A 21,724-nucleotide genomic window follows, 5' to 3' on the forward strand; every position below is an offset into this window, starting at 1 on the left:
GTACATTTAGGTAATTAGTCGGACCCTTCCACTTTACCATATTTACTTATGATGTTCAATATAATTTCATTTCCCATTTCAAATGGAGCATCCTTAACTGATACGTAAGTTAAAGTTTACTGAAATTCATCACTTTAACAGTCTCATCACTGTTAGGATTTCTTAAAGTTTTGTCTTCATATTCTTCACAAAAATTTTCAAAAACAGTGTTTTCCCCAAATTTCACCACCACCTAATTGTTTCTTAAGAGTTGAAAACCAACTATTTGTTCCTGTTTTATTTTCAGTATGTCAAAAAATACCTCACATACATTTGCATATTCAGGCTTACCTGAAAACAACAGTCCGATACAGTCTTTTCTTCTTAAAAGGGGGGGTGTACGTCTGCATTTTGGCTGTTTTTTACCTCACAAATGGTGTTCTCGGCTTGGTGAGGTGGCCAGCCAATGCCACCAGTTTTCCAAAAAAAACTGGCAACGTCCACCACCTCCAGAAAATTCCTTTACACCTACTAGTGCACTATGATTTCATGGGCTTTGAAATAAACTTTGGGCCGTCAAAGGCAGCTGCAACAGCTGTAGTTCCACGAAAAACAAAGAGCTTCACGAATTCCGCTGTGTTGACTCCCGTTTTCTATGGTCACCTCATTGTTGTGTTGTCATGTAAGAGAAACAATCGAGACCCTGCAATTGTGTGTAAATGAGGCAGAAAGTCAGATCAGCAACCTGGGACTTGGTCACAATTTTCGTGATGCCTTATGGCAGCAGGGTCTACCATTAGACAATACATTTTGCTTTCAATATCTTCCCAGGAGGTAGTACCTCCCTGTTTGGTAGCTGCCTACTACCTACTTGGTGTATTACCACGGGATCTGCATTTCTACCACCAATGTGTATGTGTAAATCATTAATCCAAAATCCTGACAAATATATTGTGTGAAAATGTAAGGCTTTAGAGTTTGTCTGTAAGATGTGTATGAATCAAGATTGCTTTGTTAAAGTTGTCCACGACAAAACTGAGTTTGTTTTTTCTTGGCTCGCTCCGAGGCAGCTGATTGACTGAAATTTTTATTGGTGCCGTATAGCGATAGATTTAGGAAATATGCATCCGGGCCGAGACAGAAACACTTGGTACTGTACCACCAACACACCAATTTGAGTTATTTTCTTATGAAAATATTTTGACGGACGTTGTCTTGAAAGTTTTAAGTTTGGTTTGGAGACGATTTGAAAATCTGAAATTATTTTGTATTAGTTTCTCACCTGGTTATAGTGAGGGTAGATTAAAAGTCAACCGACCTTTGACGTATAAACACCACAGTGTACTGTACAGTAGTTGAGTAACTCAGTTGTCTCATCAACTGTTACTGAATAACGAGTTTCTCACTGCCAAGTTTATACTATGTTTATTATAGAAAGAAACCATATCTCTTTTGGTAAGTATATTTATAATGTTCTTACAGTAGTAATGATATTAAATGCAAAAATAAAATAGGCTTCACCATAAACACATGAGTTGCGGTTTAAATGTCATTAAGTTATAAGAAAGTTTCCTGAAGAGAAAGAATACAGGGGTGAACTAAACTCTTTCAGAGGTTAATGTTGAGATCAGGTACCCCAGCCAGGCCAGGCGGGTGGGTCCAGGGCCAAATGTATGGGCGTGGTGAATGAGGCGTGGCGACAGAAGGTATGTGTGGCAGCCCCAGGTGCCGTGGCTCCATGGATCCTTCTTCGGTGAGCCGTCCAGAAGGTGATAACTGTCGACCCTAGCAGCGAGGATGATCCAGAGGGTGGAGTTGTCTGCAGGGGAAGCGTAACACACAGATATTACGACAGACAGAGAGAGAGAGAGAGAGAACAGGGAGTCTATCTCTACCTAAAGTGTTTACAAGTTGAAGACGCCATATCGTTATGAAATGAGAATCAAAATAACGACATTTTCTGATAAATCTTATGATTCACCTTTACCATCAAGAAAATCAAATCTGCATATTAGATATTTAATGGAAATTAAAAAAAACATCAAGATGCTTGTTAAAGCTAATACTGCGCTTGGCATACATCAGATTCTGCAGACCTACAGTATAATGTACTTGATCGTTGGGACTTGTTGAGGTGGTAAATCCCTCATGTATGTACAGTCGGAAACCATATTCTCTAGCCCACCTGGGTCGGTGCTGGAGGTTAGTACAGTGTCCTTTCTGGACGGGGCCCACTCTAACTATCACGAGGCAACACACGCACGAACACACACAGTCATAGTACGGCTGTATAGATGACATTATGTATAAGTATTGTATATGGCATTTTATACTCTGCATTATCTTCATTATATATGAAAACGAAGAAAAATTACCATAGGTTGTAGTTACGAAAGTATGAATGGAAATAAACACCTCCAAACCACCCAGTGAATCCACACAACGTTTACAGCGCTTGTTAGTGTGTGTCTGTGCCAGACCACGATGCTTCCACCACACCCCATCTATATCTTTTATTTTAGCATCATTCGCGTAACTATATGAAAAATCGTGTTTAATTTAACTACTTATTTCAAAAACCTTAAATTACATGTGGATCAGTCACTCCTCATTTGACACACTTATAGTGTAATACTTTGACCATCCCACCTGGGCACATGGAGGCCCACGGTAACTCTCACGGGGCAACACACGCACGAACACACAAGTTATGATATGAACCCTTCCAGGCTTCACTATCATTATCATGTCAAATGAGGAGTGACTGATCCACAACACAGACTCTCAGTTCTCAGATGAAATAAAACAACAGTTTGTGGTACCAGGTGTGTCTGGTCTGGGATAGCTCCATTAGGGTGGGTGAAAGTGTCCTTGGTGGTGGTAGTGTAAAACTGGGGGTCCTGAAGTGGTACTTCATCCAGCAGCGCCTCCGCCTGCGCCTCCCACGCCCTCCTGAAGTACTGTTGACGCGGACCGCTCGACCCTGTTGATGAGATAATTGGGTAGGTGTCCTTCACGTAATTTGCACGTCAGATGTCTGTAGATTAACAGGCACATATATAATGATACAGTAGTAATACTGTTTTATTAGTAGCCTTATTATTAACAGCCTTTCTTCATTATTACATTTATATAGTACTAAGTTACTCTTGTAGAATTCGGAATCTGCTCAGTCATCCGAATATTACCTTACATCTCATGGGATTTTCTAACTTCGACTGCGCTTACGTGTTAATAACAGGCACCCGTATTATATCAATTCTACATAAGATAAAAAAGCAGTTGAGGGTGGATACCACGCACATTTTTTTTATTTTAAAGGTGTCTTACACTTTAATAACGGAAAAAATAGGTCAATATTAATATTTATATTTTCACATAGATCAAAACTCTTTGCTGGATATTTGAGGCAAACTCTCAAACTACTTCTGTTTGATAGCTTTCCTGTACACAATAAGCAATAAGCAAAATTGTGATTGTAAATATATAAATATATATAAATATATGACGTAATATACGTTAACACATTTTTTTCACGATAAATATTCAAAACTATGTCTCATAACGAAAGTTTGCATTAATACAATTATGTATTTCAATCACAGCTTTACACATTTGTGGTGTGTGTTACACCACCATCATCATCATCATCTCCGATGCCTTGTCCCCTCCTGTGAAACTCCTCACCTATAGGGATATGGTCATGACAGAAGCTTCTCCAGGCTACTTTGTTGTGATAATGCTCCAGGATGTTCACCATAAACACTGTTCTACCTGTGGAGACAGCACAGAACAACCGCTGCAGTAGTTTTCTGTCAGCTTTGATCGATTTCTGAACCTTCTGTTCTCCCATCAGTAAAACCTCTTGCAGCAGCAAATGTGTAAAATATTACCAGCAACAGTAACAACGACGACTACGGCGAAGATGACTACTGCGACGACTGCGAAGATAACAACTACGATGACGAAGACGACTACGAAAACAGCTACGATGATAATAACGACAACAACAACAACAACAGAAGCAGCAGCAAGAACAACAACAGTTGGTGTACAAATACATGGAGTATCATTAAATTATCAATCAATCAATCAGAGTACCATCCTCATATCTGAAGGTTGGCCTCCACTCTAGGCGTTATCGGGCTGTTTTTACCAAATTCCCAAGGATTTGTGGTACTCTGGGGACTGGAGACTCAGTTTTAATTTATTTCATACATACCAGTCTCTTCCTTCCAGTAGCCCCCCTACCCTTAACTTTGCCTACTAATATTTCTGCTATTAATCTTCCCTCATCTATAATTATATGACCAAATTATCTAATTTTCTTTTGTATGCATTTCAAGAATTTCTTGAATTTTTTACTTATCTTAGTACTTCGACATTTTTGTTTTCCTGTCAGTATAACTTATTCTTAAGATTCACCTATAACAACACATTCCAAAGGCTTCCGACCTCTTTCTGATGTCTTTTGAAACTATCCATACATCTGACCCCTACAATAGTCCTTAACATATTAACCTTTCAGCAGCCTTTTTCCTCAAATTAAACTTAATTTCTCTTGTAACATAGAAGGGTTACATTCCCATGTAAATACACTGCATTTTCACCTTTATCTCCACATGACCCAACCCGCTAGTTAACCAGCAGGCAACTAGTAAGACCACGAGTCATGAGATGGCTCCTGATCATCGCTCCTGAACCTAGAAGACCTCTCAACAAGACCTCCTGCTGGACCCGGAACTGCAAAGACCGGCCTCTCTCTGCTGCCATTGTTGGCCGTCTTCCCGGACCAGACCATCCACCACTGACATCGTCGACAACATCTCACGAGCGTTTTCGGTTTATCGAGCATTAGTTTGCCCTCCCCACTGGTGGTGTGAGTGACCCACACTCCAGCTGGAGAGAAGCTATAGCGCGATATTCCCTACGTGGTTTGAGCTCTTTTTCTCTTACTGCTATTTTTCCTTTTTTCGCTCTGGCCTAGGGACCTGCACCCTCAAAAGTGTATTCGTCCTGCTGTCCCCCTGTAACTGTTTACCTCCCTCCCAGGAGATTGTGAACACGAAAGGGGGTTGGAGCAAGAACCCATCCCAGCCGAGTCTTTCCAGGAAAACCGTGATCGTGCAGGTCCACCTGGAAAGAGGGTAGCAATCCTTATCCTTCCCCAATAGGCACACTTAGCTCACGTCTATAAGTGAGCAATCACATACACTAGGAAGTAGGCTTCCCCAACGGGGCTCCGGGAAAGAAGCTCAGGAACCACTCTACGACCACCCGGCCATCATTGCCAGTGGGGAGTGCTGAAATTCCTCGGCTACTTACTCAACCGGAATAGGTAGGCTCAAAAAAAAAATAAAATAAAAAAAAATAAAATAAAAAAAAACCCCACAACCACCGGTTATGGAGTGGGTACGCCCTCCTAACCGCGACCCCCGCCTGAACTACCAACCTGACACCCCGAACCACGGCAGGCTCCGCACAGAGAAAGTGGACCAGCTACGGGCCTTCCACGAAGCCCTGAAAAGCAAGAACACTGCCACAGCCTCCAACAACTCCACCACCAATGTTACCGCCACTGAGGACGACAACTGGACGAAGGTTGAAAACAAAAAACGCCGACGTGCTTTTTCGGAAAACGAATGCCGTCAAGCAGCCCAAAAGGCACCCATCACCACCACCAGCTCACCCCCAACGACACTGCCAAAATTTCGGATCTCGAAAACGGACACGAAAACGACATATGCCGCCATCACAGAGATCGAAAAACTAAATCCACTGGCCAAGTTCTCAGTGCGGCCCAACCTAAAGGGGGAGATGATTATTCACCCCAGAGACAAGGACTCCGCCACCACCCTCGGCACTACCTGCAAAACACCACCACTGTTGCATCAAGCAAGCTGGACCCCGCCAAAAAACTGACGAAGTCGGTAGTCCTCCGGTACCCAAAGGAACTACCCCTCCAACCCCTGGAGAACCACCCGAAGATCCTAAAGGCCGAGAGATGCTCTCCCCCGTCCGACAAGACGGCCACCACAAAACAAGTGCTCATAACGCACTAAGGTCCACCCCCCAGCACCATAGACCTCAAAACCTGGGGAATCTACGCAGTGAGGCCTTTCGTCCCGGAGCCCCTGCGGTGCTTCAGATGCCAGAAATACGGGCACCATCAGACAAGGTGCACGTACAAAGAAATCTGCGCAGTCTGCGTGCAGAAGCACGACACACAGTCTTGCCTCACCATGTTGAAAAATGGAGAAAAATTGCCCCCAAGTGTGCCAACTGCGGGGGCAAACACCACGTCTGGAACCCTGGATTCTCCGAGAGGACAAAGAGGGTCCAGGCAAACCGACCAGCAGCAAGACCGGCCCCCACCGCCTACACACCAGCCCCACCAAGTACCTTCGTGTGGGGAACCCAAAGGCCCAAACAACAATGACAACCTCCTCAGCCAGTCAACACCCAAAGTGCAGCCCAGTTTCCTGGCCTCACTACAGCCACACCTCAGCCACCCAAGCAGCAGACAACGACAACCACGAGAAAGACAAAAGAAGCTCACACCAAGGCACCAGAAGGAATGATACACGTATCATACTTAGCCAAGGTACTGACAACCTTCGCGGAGGGCCTAGCCGGACTACTGGGCCACAAGATCCAACCCACACAGCTCCAAACATTCATGAGGAGCGTCCTCGGGCAAATCGCCACAGCTCCAGCCACCTCAGTGGAGGACGCCACGCCGGTCCCCACACGAGTGACAGCCGAGGTACACTCTACACCGAAAAAGGCCACCGAGAACCAAAGATACCGACAGCTCCCAGAAAGAAATTGGACTTTTCAACTCCCCTGAACCGAACCACGGCCCAGAAGGCAAAAACCACAAAACAAGAAGATGTGAACCTGATCCAGTCGGAATCGGACCTGAACATTTCCATCGAGGACCACCAGAAGTCCCCGATGAAACAGTGGTGGAAAACATCAACACCCTGAACATCCTTACATGGAATGCTCAGGGCATCAAAATCAAGAAACACCTCCTGCAATAAGCAGCAGCCAAGGACAAGCTTGACATTATACTGCTACAAGAAACACTTCTACAAGAACACCACGGTTTCAAATTCAGTGGTTACAAGACATACAGGAGGCATTTCACGCAGGCGTCAACAAGAGGATGTATGATCTTGGTCAAGTCAAGCATACCCTCCTCCGAGGTCATGCAGCAATTTCCATGTGGGGAAAACATCGAGACACAGGCCGTCAAAGTAACCCTCCAAGAACGGGAATTAACTGTTCACAACATCTACAAGAACCCAAGGGGCTCACTGGAGGTTACTCAATTATTCGCTTCAGCCGCTGACCACGCCACACTCACAGGAGGGGATTTCAACGCACATCATCCCTTCCTAAGCTCGGTAAGCCCCACAAATGAAGACGGCCTACACCTATACACCACCTTTCAAGATACACCCGAGATCTGCCTCCTGAACACCGGAGAGCCCACCCACACTAGGGGAGGAAGGCTAGATCTAACCTTCGTCTCCAGTGCACTACAGCCTTCGGCCTCCTGGCAGCTACACCCCACGCTGACCAGCGACCACTTCGCCACCCTAACAACGCTGAAGGTGAACAAACTCCCCACTCCACCCCCTCCGAGATGGAGATACAATACCCAAAAGGCAGACTGGGGACTCTTTAAGAAACACCTGGCTAAGTGGCGCGAAAAATCACAGCCGGCCGGCGCAGCACCCGTGGACGAGACAACCCTCCACCAACAATTGGTCGAGGCGTTTCACCAAGCGGCAGAAGAGGCTATCCCAAAAACAAAACCCACATCAAGACAGTACAATGATTACTGGTACTACTGTCCCAGGGTGAAAGAACTCAACCACAGAGTGAACATGGCCCGAAGAAACTACAGGAGACATCCCACGGAAACAAACAGACATCTCCTGCAAGTCATAGTTAAGGATACCAGGGAAGAGAAGGAAGAAATAAAAAACGTAAGCTGGCTCAAGTGGTGCTCCGAACTGAACGAGCACACCTCCCTTGGCAAGATGTGGGCCCAGATCCGAAGGGCATCTGGGAAGGCAACACCACCACCACCAACCCATCCCAACCCAGAAGAGGAAGCCGAGAGACTTGCAAAACTGTTCTCTGACCGAGCAGCAACGAAAAACCTCCCGAGACAGGCGTCTGCGACAGGTCAGACCCCAGATGATCGAAGAGGCCTACAACAGTGAAGATGACACCGACAGACCCTTCAACCAGCAAGAACTCCAGAAGTCGCTAAAACGAAGCAAGGACACAGCACCAGGGGCCGACAGGATAACCTACTCCATGCTTTCCCATGCCGGAAAAGAGGCTTTGTTACAAGTCATCAATGCTTCGTGGACAGCACAAAGACTTCCACCGGAATGGAAGAAGGCAGGTATACAGCCCATTCCGAAGTGGGGTGACCTGACTAGTCACGTCACCACCCTTCTCTTAAGCTCCTCTACGTGTGTGTTGGTGTGAGGATTAGTGGATGACATCATTATGACCTGACCTCATGTTTTTAAGGTCACCCTGTATATTTAAGCCTCTCTCTGTCCATGTAATCCAGTTGCCTCTGAAGATGTCTTGAATAAAGACGAAAGCTAAGGTGCTCCGTTGTTTCCATTTTCCCGTGTGATTTTATCAAGATTTACACATATATGTGAACAGATAACACCACCATCTAACAAACATAAATTAACACCCATTACACTAATGAATGACTAGCTAGCTTAGCTCCCCCCCCCCCTCCACCTGCCTCCCTTGAGCGGGCGGGCGTGTGCCGCGTGCGGTCACCACCACAACATATCAACTCGTCTCAGCTAGGTGGACAGCCCACCTGCTATCACCCCCTCCTACTTTACTTCCAGTTTCTATGCTTTCCTTCTCTCTCTCCTCTCCTTCCCAGTGCAAAGTCATTTGCCACTTTACTTCTTTATTATCATCATCATCTGGAACCACTTTGACAACCTTCTTAAACTCCGGTGTTGTATAGTTGGCTGGTTAACTGGCTAGATGTATGGCTTAGGTGGCCAGTTAGCTGGCTTGAAATTTCCGTCTAACACTGTAGTCGGCTCTGCTGCTCTTGGGTTCAGTCGGTTGACCTTCAACTGCGTGGCGTTGAGAACTTGACTGCTGAGCTCGCGAGTTTTTTTTATAATGTCTGTTCTACCAATGTGTTTCTGTGTTTACGTTTTGCAAGTGTTTCTAGCCACTGTCCACTTATTTTTCTTGTAAGTCACTGGAATCGCTTGTTTTGGCAGGGTTGACGTAAACACTATTTATTATATACATAAACGACATAGATATAGGCATAGACATCAAAAGTAAATTTGCTGAGGAAACTAAAATAGGTCGTGTAATGAAATCTGACGAGGACACCACAAAACTACAGGGAGATCTAAAAAAAAAATGCATGGTCTGAAAATGGCAGATGACATTTAATGTGGAAAATGCAAAGTACTTTGTCTAGGAGAAACCAGATACCAGATGGCTTACACGGTTGAGTTCTGGTCACTGAACGTAAGAATGGATATAGAATCCATAGAAAGCATTCAAAGCAGAATGACAAGACTAATCCCGGGCATTAGGAACCTTGAGTACAGAAATAGGTTACAGGATCTTAATTTTGTACTCGTTTGAGACGTAGAGTGAGTGGCGATGTGATCGAGGTGTATAAATGGGTTCAGCAAAGGTGATATAACAAAGGTACTCAAACAATCCAAGCAGGAGCGAACTCGTAGCAGTTGTTTTAAAGTCGACAAATTTAGATTTAATTACGAAATACGTAAACACTGATTTGGAAATAGAGTAGTGGATGAGTGGGACAAGTTACAGAACTGCATCATTAACTTGAACACACTGGATATCTTCAAATATAAGTTGGATGGAAATATGAGCGATAGGGGTTGGGTGTAAAAGGGGCTGCCTAGTATGGGCCAATAGGCCCACTGCAATTTCTTCTATTCCTATGTTCTTATGTGCAGTGCTGGCTAGCGACCTAGACCTACAATTCCCTACCCAAACACATGGTGTGGTGGCTCTAACAAGCAAGCTCCCTCTATTGTAGGTATGAACCAAGCTGAGGCCACATTATTTTTATAGAGGGTGTTACCGCCACGCACAATTGTGCACGCCAACAACATGTGTAAGTGAAGATAGAGGCAGAAGAGAAAGAATAAGAGGGAGAGACGATGTGAAAAGACTGTTTACAACTAAGATAGCTGACAAAGCGGGCTGAAGGCCAGCAGCTGCCCTTGAGACAGCCTGAGGGCATACTATCGCCTTCTGTAGAGGCAACAACTTGATTCTCGCCAGCCAACAGTTCTCCTGCAGGACATTGTATTTGTTCTCGTTGGTCTACCCCTAGACCAGTAAAACATGAGTGTGACTGTGAACTGTTGAATCGTCTGAGAACACTAAACGACTTTAATAATTATATTTATGTACTGTACTTTGATCATATTGTTCAAACTGTGTGTCCTGGTGTACCAGCAGTTGTTACTGTGAGATGTACTCAACAGGTTTTGACCGAATTATATTCTTCGCGTGAACGTAGAGTGTCTTATTGTCCTGCACAACCACAATCGCTCCAACGAGCGATTACAGTCAAACGCTGGGATAGGATCATCGTGGGAGCTGCCAAGAAGATTACCTATGACAGAAAAGACTGGACTTTGTGTCAATATTGTTCGGACGCGCGTGCGAGAGCGTTAGTGTTCATTGTGGACAGCTGCACCCTACCACGAGGACCCGTATCAGAAAGGAGTGGCCTCAGTGTCAATAACATTCAAGCGAGCACGCGGGAGAGATAGTGAACAAAGCGAACAGCCAAGCTGGCTCGCCGAGTTTAAGAAGACTGGTGTGTATGTGTAAATAAGAAATAAGAACGAGTGACGTGCCCTTTTTGTTAGAAAATAGAAGTTGTGAAAGCAAAGTAACGTTGTGTAAGTAAGGGCGCAGTAGTGTTTGTGACATCAATTGTGTAATGAATACCTACATTGATTGTAGGATCTCTGTTCTCGTGTTAGTGTAACATCACTCGTGCGTACGGCACGCGTTTGAGTGACATCACTCGTGCGTATGGCACACATTTGTGACATCACTCGTGCACAAGGCACGCGTTTGAGGAACATCACTCGTGCATATGGCACGTGCTTGTTTGACATCACTCGTGCGTATGGCACGCGTTTGAATGACATCACTCTTGCATATGGCATGCATCAGTGTGACATCACCTCCACCTGTGTGATCTCTGTTGTCGTGTTTAAATGACATCACTCATACGTATGGCACACTTTTGTGTGACATCACTCGTGCGTATGGCACGCATTTGAGTGACATCATTCGTTTGCATGGCACGCGTTTGTGTGACATCACTCGTGCTTATGGCACGCATCAGTGTCACATCACCTCCACTCGTGTGAGTTCAGTGATCGTGGGGCGTTACCATAAGTAGTAGTTGGTACTAAGCGTTACGGCATACATTCATCGAGCAAGACATATCGCGCTTGCTGCTCTGGCAGTCATGGACATGGAAAGGAATTAGTCAGACGTGAGGAGCGTGTCCGGCGTGGAACAAGGAGACACAGTTGACGTAGAAACCAACGTCTCACCCACGCCGCCAAGGCAGGGTGAGATAAATCTGTCTCCCGAGAAGAGAAAGGAACCACCAGACTGTATGTATATTATGTATGTTGTATGTACGGTATATTATGTATGTGCTCCATTAATATACTTTGCTTATTCAGCCTAGCTAGCAGCGCGTGGCAATGTATTTACCATGTCGCCACACGCTTAGATAATGTGCCTGGCGACGTATGGAAGCTGCTACATGTATCACTTGCCACATGTCGCCTGAGAACTCAGTTGACCCTCAGTCAGAGTAGGGAGAGCCGGCTCGCTTGTGTACCTCTGTTTGTCCAGCAAATAGAACCTACGAAAACTCTACAGGTGTTTGTGTTCGCTCCTGTAGATAGAACTTGGTACCCAGAACATGTACACAGACGAAGGGATTGAAGGGCAATTATGTGAGCAATACCAACAGATGCAACAGTTGCTCTCTCACATGACAATGATGATGCAGAACGTCACCGAAGGTATGAATCAACGACGAAGTAAGGGCAGCACAGAAGATCACGGAAAGGTGTTATCGCTACCAGAGACAGACCTTCCTCTGAAACTGAAAATAAGGAAGAAACGCTATATACTCAATAGGAGGACTCCCAGCACTCGCCTTAATCTCGGAGCTGGGAACATCTCACCAGAGGGAGCGCGAAAGTACTTCCGAACATCAAGCTTTCTCACCGAAATCACTAACGCCGCTTCAGATACTATGGGTGAACCCGGAGACACTGCCCACCGAAGGCGATCGGTCCATGGCAGAAGCGTACCGACGAAGATGGAAGCATGCCCAATTCATCGAGGTCCAGTTTTGGAAGAGGTGGGTAAAGGAATGTATCCCGACTTAGGTCAGCGACAAAAATTCTTCACAACTTGCCGCAAACTCCGCGCTGGGGATATCGTAATCATCTCTGGACACCCCCATCCCAGGAGTCAGTGGATGCTAGGGAGAGTCCTTGAGGCACTACCGAGCGAAGATGGCCTGGTGCGAAGTGTCAAAGTGAAGAGAAAGGACTCGGTGTTAATACGCCCAGTGACGTGACTCTGCCTGTTGGAAGTGGTCGGAGAGTAAATCTAATAGTAGGGCGTGATTTTGAGCTAAGCACGACAGGGGGAGTGTTACCGCCACGCTCAATTGTACACGCCAATAACATGGGTAAGTGAAGATACAGGCAGAAGAGAAAGAATAAGAGAGAGAGAGAGAGAGAGGAAGAAGTGAAGAGACTGTTTTCCACTAAGATAGCTGACTAAGCCGGCTGAAATCCCGCAGCTGCTCATGAGACAGCCTGAGGGCATACTATCTCCTTCTGTAGAGGCAACATCTTGATTCTCGCCAGCCAACAGTTCTCCTGCAGGACATCGTATTTGTTCTCGTTGGTCTACCCCTAGACCAGTAAAACATGAGTGTGACTTTGAACTGTTGAATCCTCTGAGAACACTAAACGACTTTAATAATTGTACTTATATACTGTACATCGATCACATTGTTCAAACTGTGTGTCCTGATGTACCAGCAGTTGTTACTGTGAGATGTACTCAACAGGTTTTGACCTAATTATATTCTTCGCGTCAACGTAGAGGGTTTTATTGTCCTGCACAACCACAATCCCTCCAACGAGCGATTACCGAGGGAATCCTACATCCTCTCTTTCTTACTCATCAAAAACTTCCAAGCCTTAGAGCAGGGATGAACCCTAATCTCTGGCTATCCTACACTTCATGTATAAGAGAGTACACTGACAAACCAAATACACTTTATCCAACTCCATATACTAAAAACACGGGCTGGAGACATTTTATAGAGGGCAGCTTACTTCCTCTCTTCCGTACTCAGCAACAGTAATAATAATTGCAAAGTTCAACACCCCTTCACCTCCCACTCATAACAATTCCACACCAAATTATTCCCCACTTTCTCTTAAAAAAAAACAATAAATTGCGAAGATATCTTCATACTTCCACGCTATGAATACCATGAATTTTAAAATCAACGATTCAAACCTCCCATTCCTTTAATTTCCTACTCGTAACCTTGACATAAAAGCTCAAATATCTGTCTCCTACTTTCACTAAAAACTTTTAAGACGATACACTTATCCTTTTCATGCTACCTGTACGTCAATATTTTCAAGATGAAAGACTCAAAACTCTTCATCTCCAACTCACTCTGTTCTTTACTTCTACCTTTCTCCAAGCAACTCTACTACCAACCTACCTTTTGTTCTCTTATCTTTATTGCGATTCCAGGCCACCACAGTGACTCGCCCTCAACAGCCTGTTTATGGAATCCTCTCTTTACTGTTTCAGTGTTTCGTCTCTGTCTCGTGTCTTCTAAATACAGCTAAGTCCATTTTTGTGTACTTGACCTCTCGTCTAAGTGACCTTTTTAGTCTTAATGGTTTTAGTATACACTAAGATATGAATACGGTGCGCGGCGGTCAAGTGAATACAGTAATCGCCAGTGTTGCCACACGTACGATAATTATAGGACATGTACGATAAATTCATCCTCGACAAGATGTACGACACCATTTTCCATTATCGTACGGCTAGTATGATAATTTTTGTTTTGAAAGCTAGCGTGAAGAGCTATAATTTCAGTGATAGTGTTACTTCAAAACTGTGCTGTCTTTCCCCAAGTAATGCTTAGTCATCAGAGCTCAGGAAAGTAATCCCTTATTTATTTCCCCTTGCACCTGAGCTTCCATTGATTGTTTCACCAGATGACAGTTCATTACTTCAGAGGTTGGATGACCATTGGAGAATGTTTCCAATGTTTCAGGATAGAGTCAACCTATAGATGATACCGAGTCACCCGATAGGTTCTGGGCTGCAGTTTCCCAGAAAGAACGTGTTAATTTAGATCTGACAAACTTTGCACTGGCTGCTCTTAGTTTATCACACTCCAATGCTGAATGTGAAAGAGTATTCAGCAAAATTAATCTCTTCAAAACCAAACAAAAAATCAGCTAAAAACTAAGACTGTAAATGGAGCTTTATCTCACCCGAGTGCCTCAAAAGTTCAAGATCATGTGTCAAATTTTCGCCCTCTGAAGATAGGCTAGCACAATTGTTTCACAACTTGACAGAGGAGGATCTATAAGTAGAGGGCTAATGATGATCACTGAAAATATTTCTTTTTAATATGGTCTTACCGAGTTATTAATCTTCAAAAATAAGCACATTGAAGAATTATTTGAGTTTTATGCAAGTTACTGCTTAGTCTTATTCATATTGATTTTCTAAAATGGCATATATTTCTTTTCCTTCTAATTATTTTTTTAAAACAGGATATGATGTTTCTGTAATCTTATATAACTTTCATTGTATGCTCTAGTTTTGACACTAAAATAAAATTGGTAAATATATAGTACCTGATTATACGTTATTACAAAGATATAACCTCAGGTACACGTAATAATGATGTTTGGGAGTACAATAGTTCAAAAAAATTATTTCATAATAACACGATAATTCTACCGAAAAAAACGATAATTTTGAAGATCTAGTACGATAATTCCCACCTGAAAATGTGGCAGCAGTGATACTCGCCTCTTGTTCCAAGGGTTGGTGTTAAATTCTAAGGCGCCCCTAGTTAACCCAGCTGTAAATGGTTACCGAGAAATACTTCTTGGGGAAGTGAAGACGGTCGAGAGCAATACCGGGCAGTCATACCGATGCGGCCCACTTTCTTTTTCATTATTTGACTAAGTGCTCTTACTAGTGCACCGATATCATTATGCCTCTCTTATTAGTGGCATCAGGTCCGAGAGACTAACTCACATAATTAATGAGCGCCAATACACGAGACCTTTCTTATTCTCGCTTTTAACTTTTTCACCATTTAATCCTTTTAAAATTCGTGTACATTAAATATACCAGGCGTAGGACTAGCATCTTAATATGACCTAAGCCTACTCAGTTGATGTTCTTTGTTTGAATATTAGTGTTAAGCTTAGTTAAAAGATAATATTATTTATGTTTAACTTCTTTTTTACGGACATTAGCCTACCCGGGCACAGGCCATTTTATGACCGGCATTAATGCCTGGGAGGCTAAAATATAATATAATAATAATAATAATAATAATAATAATAATAATAATAATAATAATAATAATAATAATAATAATACATACAAAAATCAAGAGTGAGAAATTTTATATGAATGTAGTGTTGTAAAATTAAGAGAAACAATTAAGACCGTAATTGTGTGTAAATGAGGCAGAAAGTCAGATCAGCAACCTGGGACTAGGTCACAATTTTTGTGATGCCATATGGCAGCAGGGTCTATCATTAGACAACACATTATGCTTCCAATATCTTCCCAGGTGTTAATACCTCCATGTTTGATAGCGAGACCTATGCATAGAGATCCCTAGAATGCTATTCAAACCATAAGTTTGCAATTATTATCTTATTTTCCTTACAAAAGCCAATTAATATTCTTCTCCGATTATTTTTTTTTCCCCCACACACACGGTCCTATTTCTGGTGCTAGTTTCCCTCTGCCAACGTTTGCGATAAAATCACCCATTATAATCAGTCACTCGCTTAACTGTACGGTGTCTTTTACTTTCTTTAAATCTTCACAAAAATGTTCTAATAAATCAAACTCGCTATCATTTGCTGGTGCATAAACCTTTATTATTAAAAAATCATTAAACTTGACTAGCAAAATTCTCTGACACTGCCCAATATCCCTTTACTTTACTCCTAAACTCTAGTTTACAAGAAAACCAACACCTCTTTTATGTTCTTCACCACCTGAATTCGTGAAGTAAGAATCTTCACTAATGATGCTATTCTTCACCTGTCCATCTTACTTTGTTACCAACTTGTTAATACCGTGATGTTCTTAGATGAGCACTAAAATAGTAGCCTGTTAAAAAGAAAACAACAATAAGGTGTACTGGTTAACTGTATGCGATATTTTTATTCATATTCAATGGTGTAAAACTGGTTTAAAGCTGCATCTAACACCAACGCTCCTACTTAGGAACCAAAGGGAAAATATTCCCTAAGTGAGAAAATAATTATCTTTTACTGGAAAATAGTAAATGTGTTTTGAGAAATCATTCCTAGATATTCTTAAGTTGAATGTCAATAGCCTACTGACTATTTTAAATTGTGTTTGTTGAATAATCTGGGGTTATCGCACAGTATCATGTAAAGGCTCAATGGCCTTAATGTGCTTTATACATAGTGGCCACTTGGCGGCACTACATTTCGGGGTGAACGCAGTCGCCCATTGGAGTGCTCCATCCCCCTATAGTACTGGATCCTAGGTTAAAGTCAGTAATTGCGAGTTCCATAATGAATACGGTTCAGTTCTTTTGAAACATATTGGAAATAGATGTGAGATTATGAAAGAATATGAACAGTTACAGTACATGTATCAATAAACTCAATATTCAGTATATTGACAATTTTCCTATCTGCCAGATGTGATATATTGATATAAAAAAGCCATATGAAATTGATTACAAGTGGTATCGTATACAACTTTTGATGACATTATAGGGGAAAAATTATCAAATATGTTGCTTTAGGTCATAAACAAATGCAAATCTAAAGCAAATTCAACAAAAAGACAACGTGTGCAAAAAATATCGGCACTGTTTGAAAAGCAATATGCACTCACTATTTTACTGACAAACAAGTCTTGTAATCTTCTCCTGGAAACGTTCTCAACAGAAGGGGAGGTAGAATGCAATCAATATTTAGAAGGAAGAAGCACGATATTGACGATTTGAACTAATACAGTTTCCTCATACAAAATTAGGGGAGTATTAACATGGACAAGAAAGAATCCTGACAAACGCACGCAAACATAGTTACGGATTGAACAACGAATTGAAAAAAAGTATATATCACCCCTGTGAGATATAAATATTATTCAACGATTAATTTTATTCGTATTTTTTCATGAAAGTTTGATTGGGTATACCAGTAGCTATATCACCATGTTTGATCTTATACGGTCACGATCTTAAAACTATAGCAGCTGATAGTGAAGCCTCTGTTACTTAGAGCTTGGTAATTATTTAGCATACAAATTTTAACATGAACTTACCCATAATGGTGACGTCTACAGGAATATGTTCCCGAGCACTGTAGTAACGTACACTGGAGAGTTTATACAACATATTAGGGACTCGGTTACCATGACAACACGCTTTGTTTGTTAGGTCACCATGACAACGTGATATTTTACCAGTAACCTATCCTTTCATTTTCGACAAAGTTTAAGTTTCTAAATACTATAAAACGTTTAAAACACGGAATGCGAATCCATGAGAGAGAGAGAGATATATATATATATATATTGCCCACTATACCCAAGGTTGATTAAAATTAAACTGTTTGGGTCCCAGTATACTCTCGATTTAACGGAATCTGATATAACGACCTCTCGATTTAGTGGAAGGAATTTATGTTATTTTTCACTCAATTTGGTGAACTAGTTTGCTAAATCGAGATTAATTTCGTTTATATGCTCACACCTCAGACACATGATATGTACAGTCGGCCATGGACCGACCCCACCCTTGGTCTCGTGCTCGCAATGATAATTTCAAAACCGCTGCACAAATTTCTCTCAAGTTAAGACCAAAGGTTTCATAATGTTGACTATATCATCTCAAACTACGCGTCTTTTAAGAGCTACTAACGGGATACAGTGAAACCTTCATGTAGCGAATTTCTCTCTATATATAAATCGCTAGATGGGGCGGACGGGGGAGGGAGAGAAGGGGGGGGGGGGAGAGCAGCTCACATCGAACATACTCTCGATATAATAGACTTGCATATCTATATACTGTAGTTTGAGAAATGGACGTTTCACATCTAAATTCACCCTCGATTTCCACTGCCATTAGGCCGTTAAATATAGAAATATGACTATTCTCGGTGTGGTGAACTGGTAGTTTTATAAGAATTATCTTGGAAGAGGATACAGTACTGAAACGTTCATTTATCTCAACAATAAACTCTTACTTCATCATAAAAGGTAAACAATATCATATACACTAACATATATTTTTATTAATACTACAGAAAGTCTAAGAAATAACAAGAACTTCATCTGGTGTTTGTATTTAACGAACATGAGTGTGGGATGACCCAATCAGGAGGCACCCATGAGTGTGGGATGAGCCAATCAGGGGAAGGCAACCATGAGTGTGGGATGAGCCAATCAGGGGAAGGCAACCATGACTGTGGGATGAGCCAATCAGGGGAAGGCAACTATGAGTATGGAATGACCCAATCAGGGGAAGGCAACCATGAGTGTGGGAGGAGCCAATCAGGGGAAGGCAACCATGAGTGTGGGAGGAACCAATCGGGGGAAGGCAATGATGAGTGTGGGATGAGCCAATCAGGAGGAAGCAACCATGAGAGTGGGTTGAGCCAATCAGGAGGAAACGACGCTAAGAGTGTAGGATAATCCTATCAGGAGACGATCATAGAGCGTGGAATGAACCAGTCAGGGGAAGACAATCATATTAGAGAGAGAGAGAGAGAGAGAGAGAGAGAGAGAGAGTGTGTGTGTGTGTGAGTGAGTGTGTGTGTGTGTGTGTGTGTGTGAGTGTGTGTGCGTGAGGCGAACCAAGCAGGAGGAGGAGCCTGAAATAAGCCAGTTAGAAGGAAATGATGAAGGAGATTACAGAAGTTAAGGTGGAAGGGGAGAGAGAGAGAGAGAACTGCCCAAGAGTTGAGGATAAGCACCAACCCCTCAACTCTCGGAATGACAAGAAAGAAGAGAGAAGAAGAAGAAGGAAATATATCAAGATCATATAACACACAGAAGGTTTCAGGAGGACTTGTTGACGGCTACCACCTTCTCAGTGAGGAGTCTCCGGTAGAGGGAGATGTACCTGGCGGCGGCAGAGGTGTGGGGGACAAGGAGTTGGGCACAGAGGGACGTCTTGGTAAGGTTTTTCACATTCAGGCCAGGTGGTCCCAAAGCCTGAAGGAACTCCAACACGAAGGAGTAGCAGTTGAAGGAAGACGCCGAGTATCTGTGGTGACAACAACTGATTAATCATACATACATACAAGTACATAAGAGTACACAACACACTTTTCCGAGGGGCTGTCTCCACTTTTCAGTCACTCACCTGTGGAGTCCCCCAAGGCACCAGGATGGGACCGCGCTGCTTCTTTATGCTTATAAATGATGCTCCAAATCTAAGAGAAACCTCTGCTTGCTGGAAATATGTCGACGACTCTACCATTGGTATCAGTGCGAACAACTCGGCTCCCGACTACACCGCCCTCCAGGATATACTGAACGGTCTCCAAAATTGGGCCACCAACAACCTTGTCACGGTCAACCATACCAAGACCATGGTTATGCACATCAACCTCTTCTCCAACCTTGTCCCACTCTCCTCCATTACTTTAGGCCCCAACACACTCCAGGCTGTGGACTCCACAAAGCTCATTGGCAACACTATAGATGAACTAAATTGGAAAACACACGTCAGTACAGTTGCCAAATCCTCTAGTTTTCGTCTCCACCTCCTCCCCTGCCTGGTCCTCTCTTAATCCTTCTAGAAAACGCAGAAGGACACTGCAAGATTATTCTCACCCCCCCCCTTTTTAGCAGCAGCAGCGGCAGCAGCAATACAAAATGAAAAAAATCAAGTGAGAAACAATATATGCATGTTGTGTTGTCAATAGTAAGAGAAACAATTGAGACCCTGCAATTGTGTGTAAATGAGGCAGAAAGTCAGATCAGCAACCTGGGACTTGGTCACAATTTTCGCGATGCCATGTGGCAGCAAGATCTACCATAGACAACACATTATGCTTCCAATATCTTCCCAGGCGGTAGTACCTCCCTGTTTGGTAGCTGCCTAATACCTACTACCTAATTACTTTTTTTTTTAACCGTGGTCTCCAGCCTCCCCCAATAGCAACACCTTCGCCACCATTTAATTACCTTAATATTAAATATCCTAATACATATGTAGCTATCCTATCTGTGTTAAATTAGTTGAGCCGCAGATCTATGCGGCATTCAGTGACAGTAGCCTCATAGTCGATATCTGCAGCAGTTGTCGGAATTGGGGCTAACCTAACCTAACCTACTGCCTAATACCTATCAAGAATCGTTCAATACACTGACCCTCTCGGCTCTCTGATCATTACCACGACCTCATCTGCAAATTTGGTGAGAAGTTTCTGCACCATCCTCGACACCAGCTCCTACTTCCACCCAAGATCCCTCATCCGCTAATTGCTGTTCGACACCACAACCTCATTCAGCCCAAACGAGCCGTACTGATCGCTACAAGAACAGCCCAGTCCCAACGATTGTAATCAACAACTCATAATCAACCAGTGTATTCACCTTTTTGTACTGTTACTATGTTGGAAAGACCTGTAGTGTAACCTTCTCCCCACCTAGTTATATATATATCATATACTTTTTTACTCCTCACTATTACTCGGCTCTTTCGCTTCTTGGGCGATCGGTCACTTCTCTATAATGCACCGTTGGCAAGTACTGGGCATGCACTGGCTCCTGAATGTATCAGAACCTGCTCCAGTGTTTGTCAAGTCTGGTCTTGAAAGAGCTCTCACTAGGTGCCGTCACAACACTATCGGATTATTCCAAGAGTCACAACTCTCACTCCGAAAAAAGACACCACTCACAGTTTTCTGGGCTTGCTGCTTCTTCAACCTTGAGCTGTGACCCCTTGTGGGGTGAGCCTCCGCCAGCTTCAGTTAAAGACACTCGACTGAGTAGTGCCTCTCAAGATGCTTGTACACCTCATTTAGGTCCCCCCTTGTCCGTCTGTAGTATAAGCTAGGCAAGTTCAGGGTAGCGCGGGCACCAGTCTGGTGGCCCTCCTTTGGACATTTCCAATCAACTGACATTCCCTAGTATATCTCGGGGACCAGACGGGGTGACAGTACTCCAGACTGGGAAGCACCTCACTCTTGAAGATCTTTACGAGGGACGGACCGTCTGGATATCTGAACGACCTTCTTATGAGACCTAATAATTTATTTGCCTGATTTACCTTCTCGCAATGGCCCGAGAACTTCAGCTCATTGTCAAGGTACACATCTAGGTCCTT

The 21,724-nt window shown here is 43.2% G+C and overlaps 2 protein-coding genes across 2 annotated transcripts in view; both read right to left on the reverse strand.

The window, feature by feature from the left end:
- Positions 1-1,429: 1,429 nt before the first annotated feature.
- Positions 1,430-17,912, reverse strand: LOC121858744. Its single transcript, XM_042355379.1, has 3 exons — positions 17,710-17,912; positions 2,802-2,962; positions 1,430-1,798 (listed from the first exon to the last, which is right to left on the reverse strand). Exons 1-3 carry the CDS (start codon positions 17,780-17,782, stop codon positions 1,607-1,609), a joined length of 426 nt encoding a protein of 141 aa, XP_042211313.1. The 5' UTR covers positions 17,783-17,912; the 3' UTR covers positions 1,430-1,606.
- Positions 17,913-18,664: 752 nt separating this feature from the next.
- The window catches only part of LOC121858603 (MKRN2 opposite strand protein-like), a 30,823-nt gene continuing 27,763 nt past the window's right edge, over positions 18,665-21,724 (reverse strand). Inside the window, exon 5 of the mRNA XM_042355111.1 lies at positions 18,665-19,654. Coding sequence (XP_042211045.1) covers positions 19,447-19,654 — 208 coding nt within the window. The 3' untranslated portion in view covers positions 18,665-19,446. The remainder of the gene's footprint in view (positions 19,655-21,724) is intronic.

Source organism: Homarus americanus, unplaced genomic scaffold (genome assembly GCF_018991925.1).
Source record: "Homarus americanus isolate GMGI-L3 unplaced genomic scaffold, GMGI_Hamer_2.0 scaffold74, whole genome shotgun sequence".
NCBI classification, from domain to species: Eukaryota; Metazoa; Arthropoda; class Malacostraca; order Decapoda; family Nephropidae; genus Homarus; species Homarus americanus.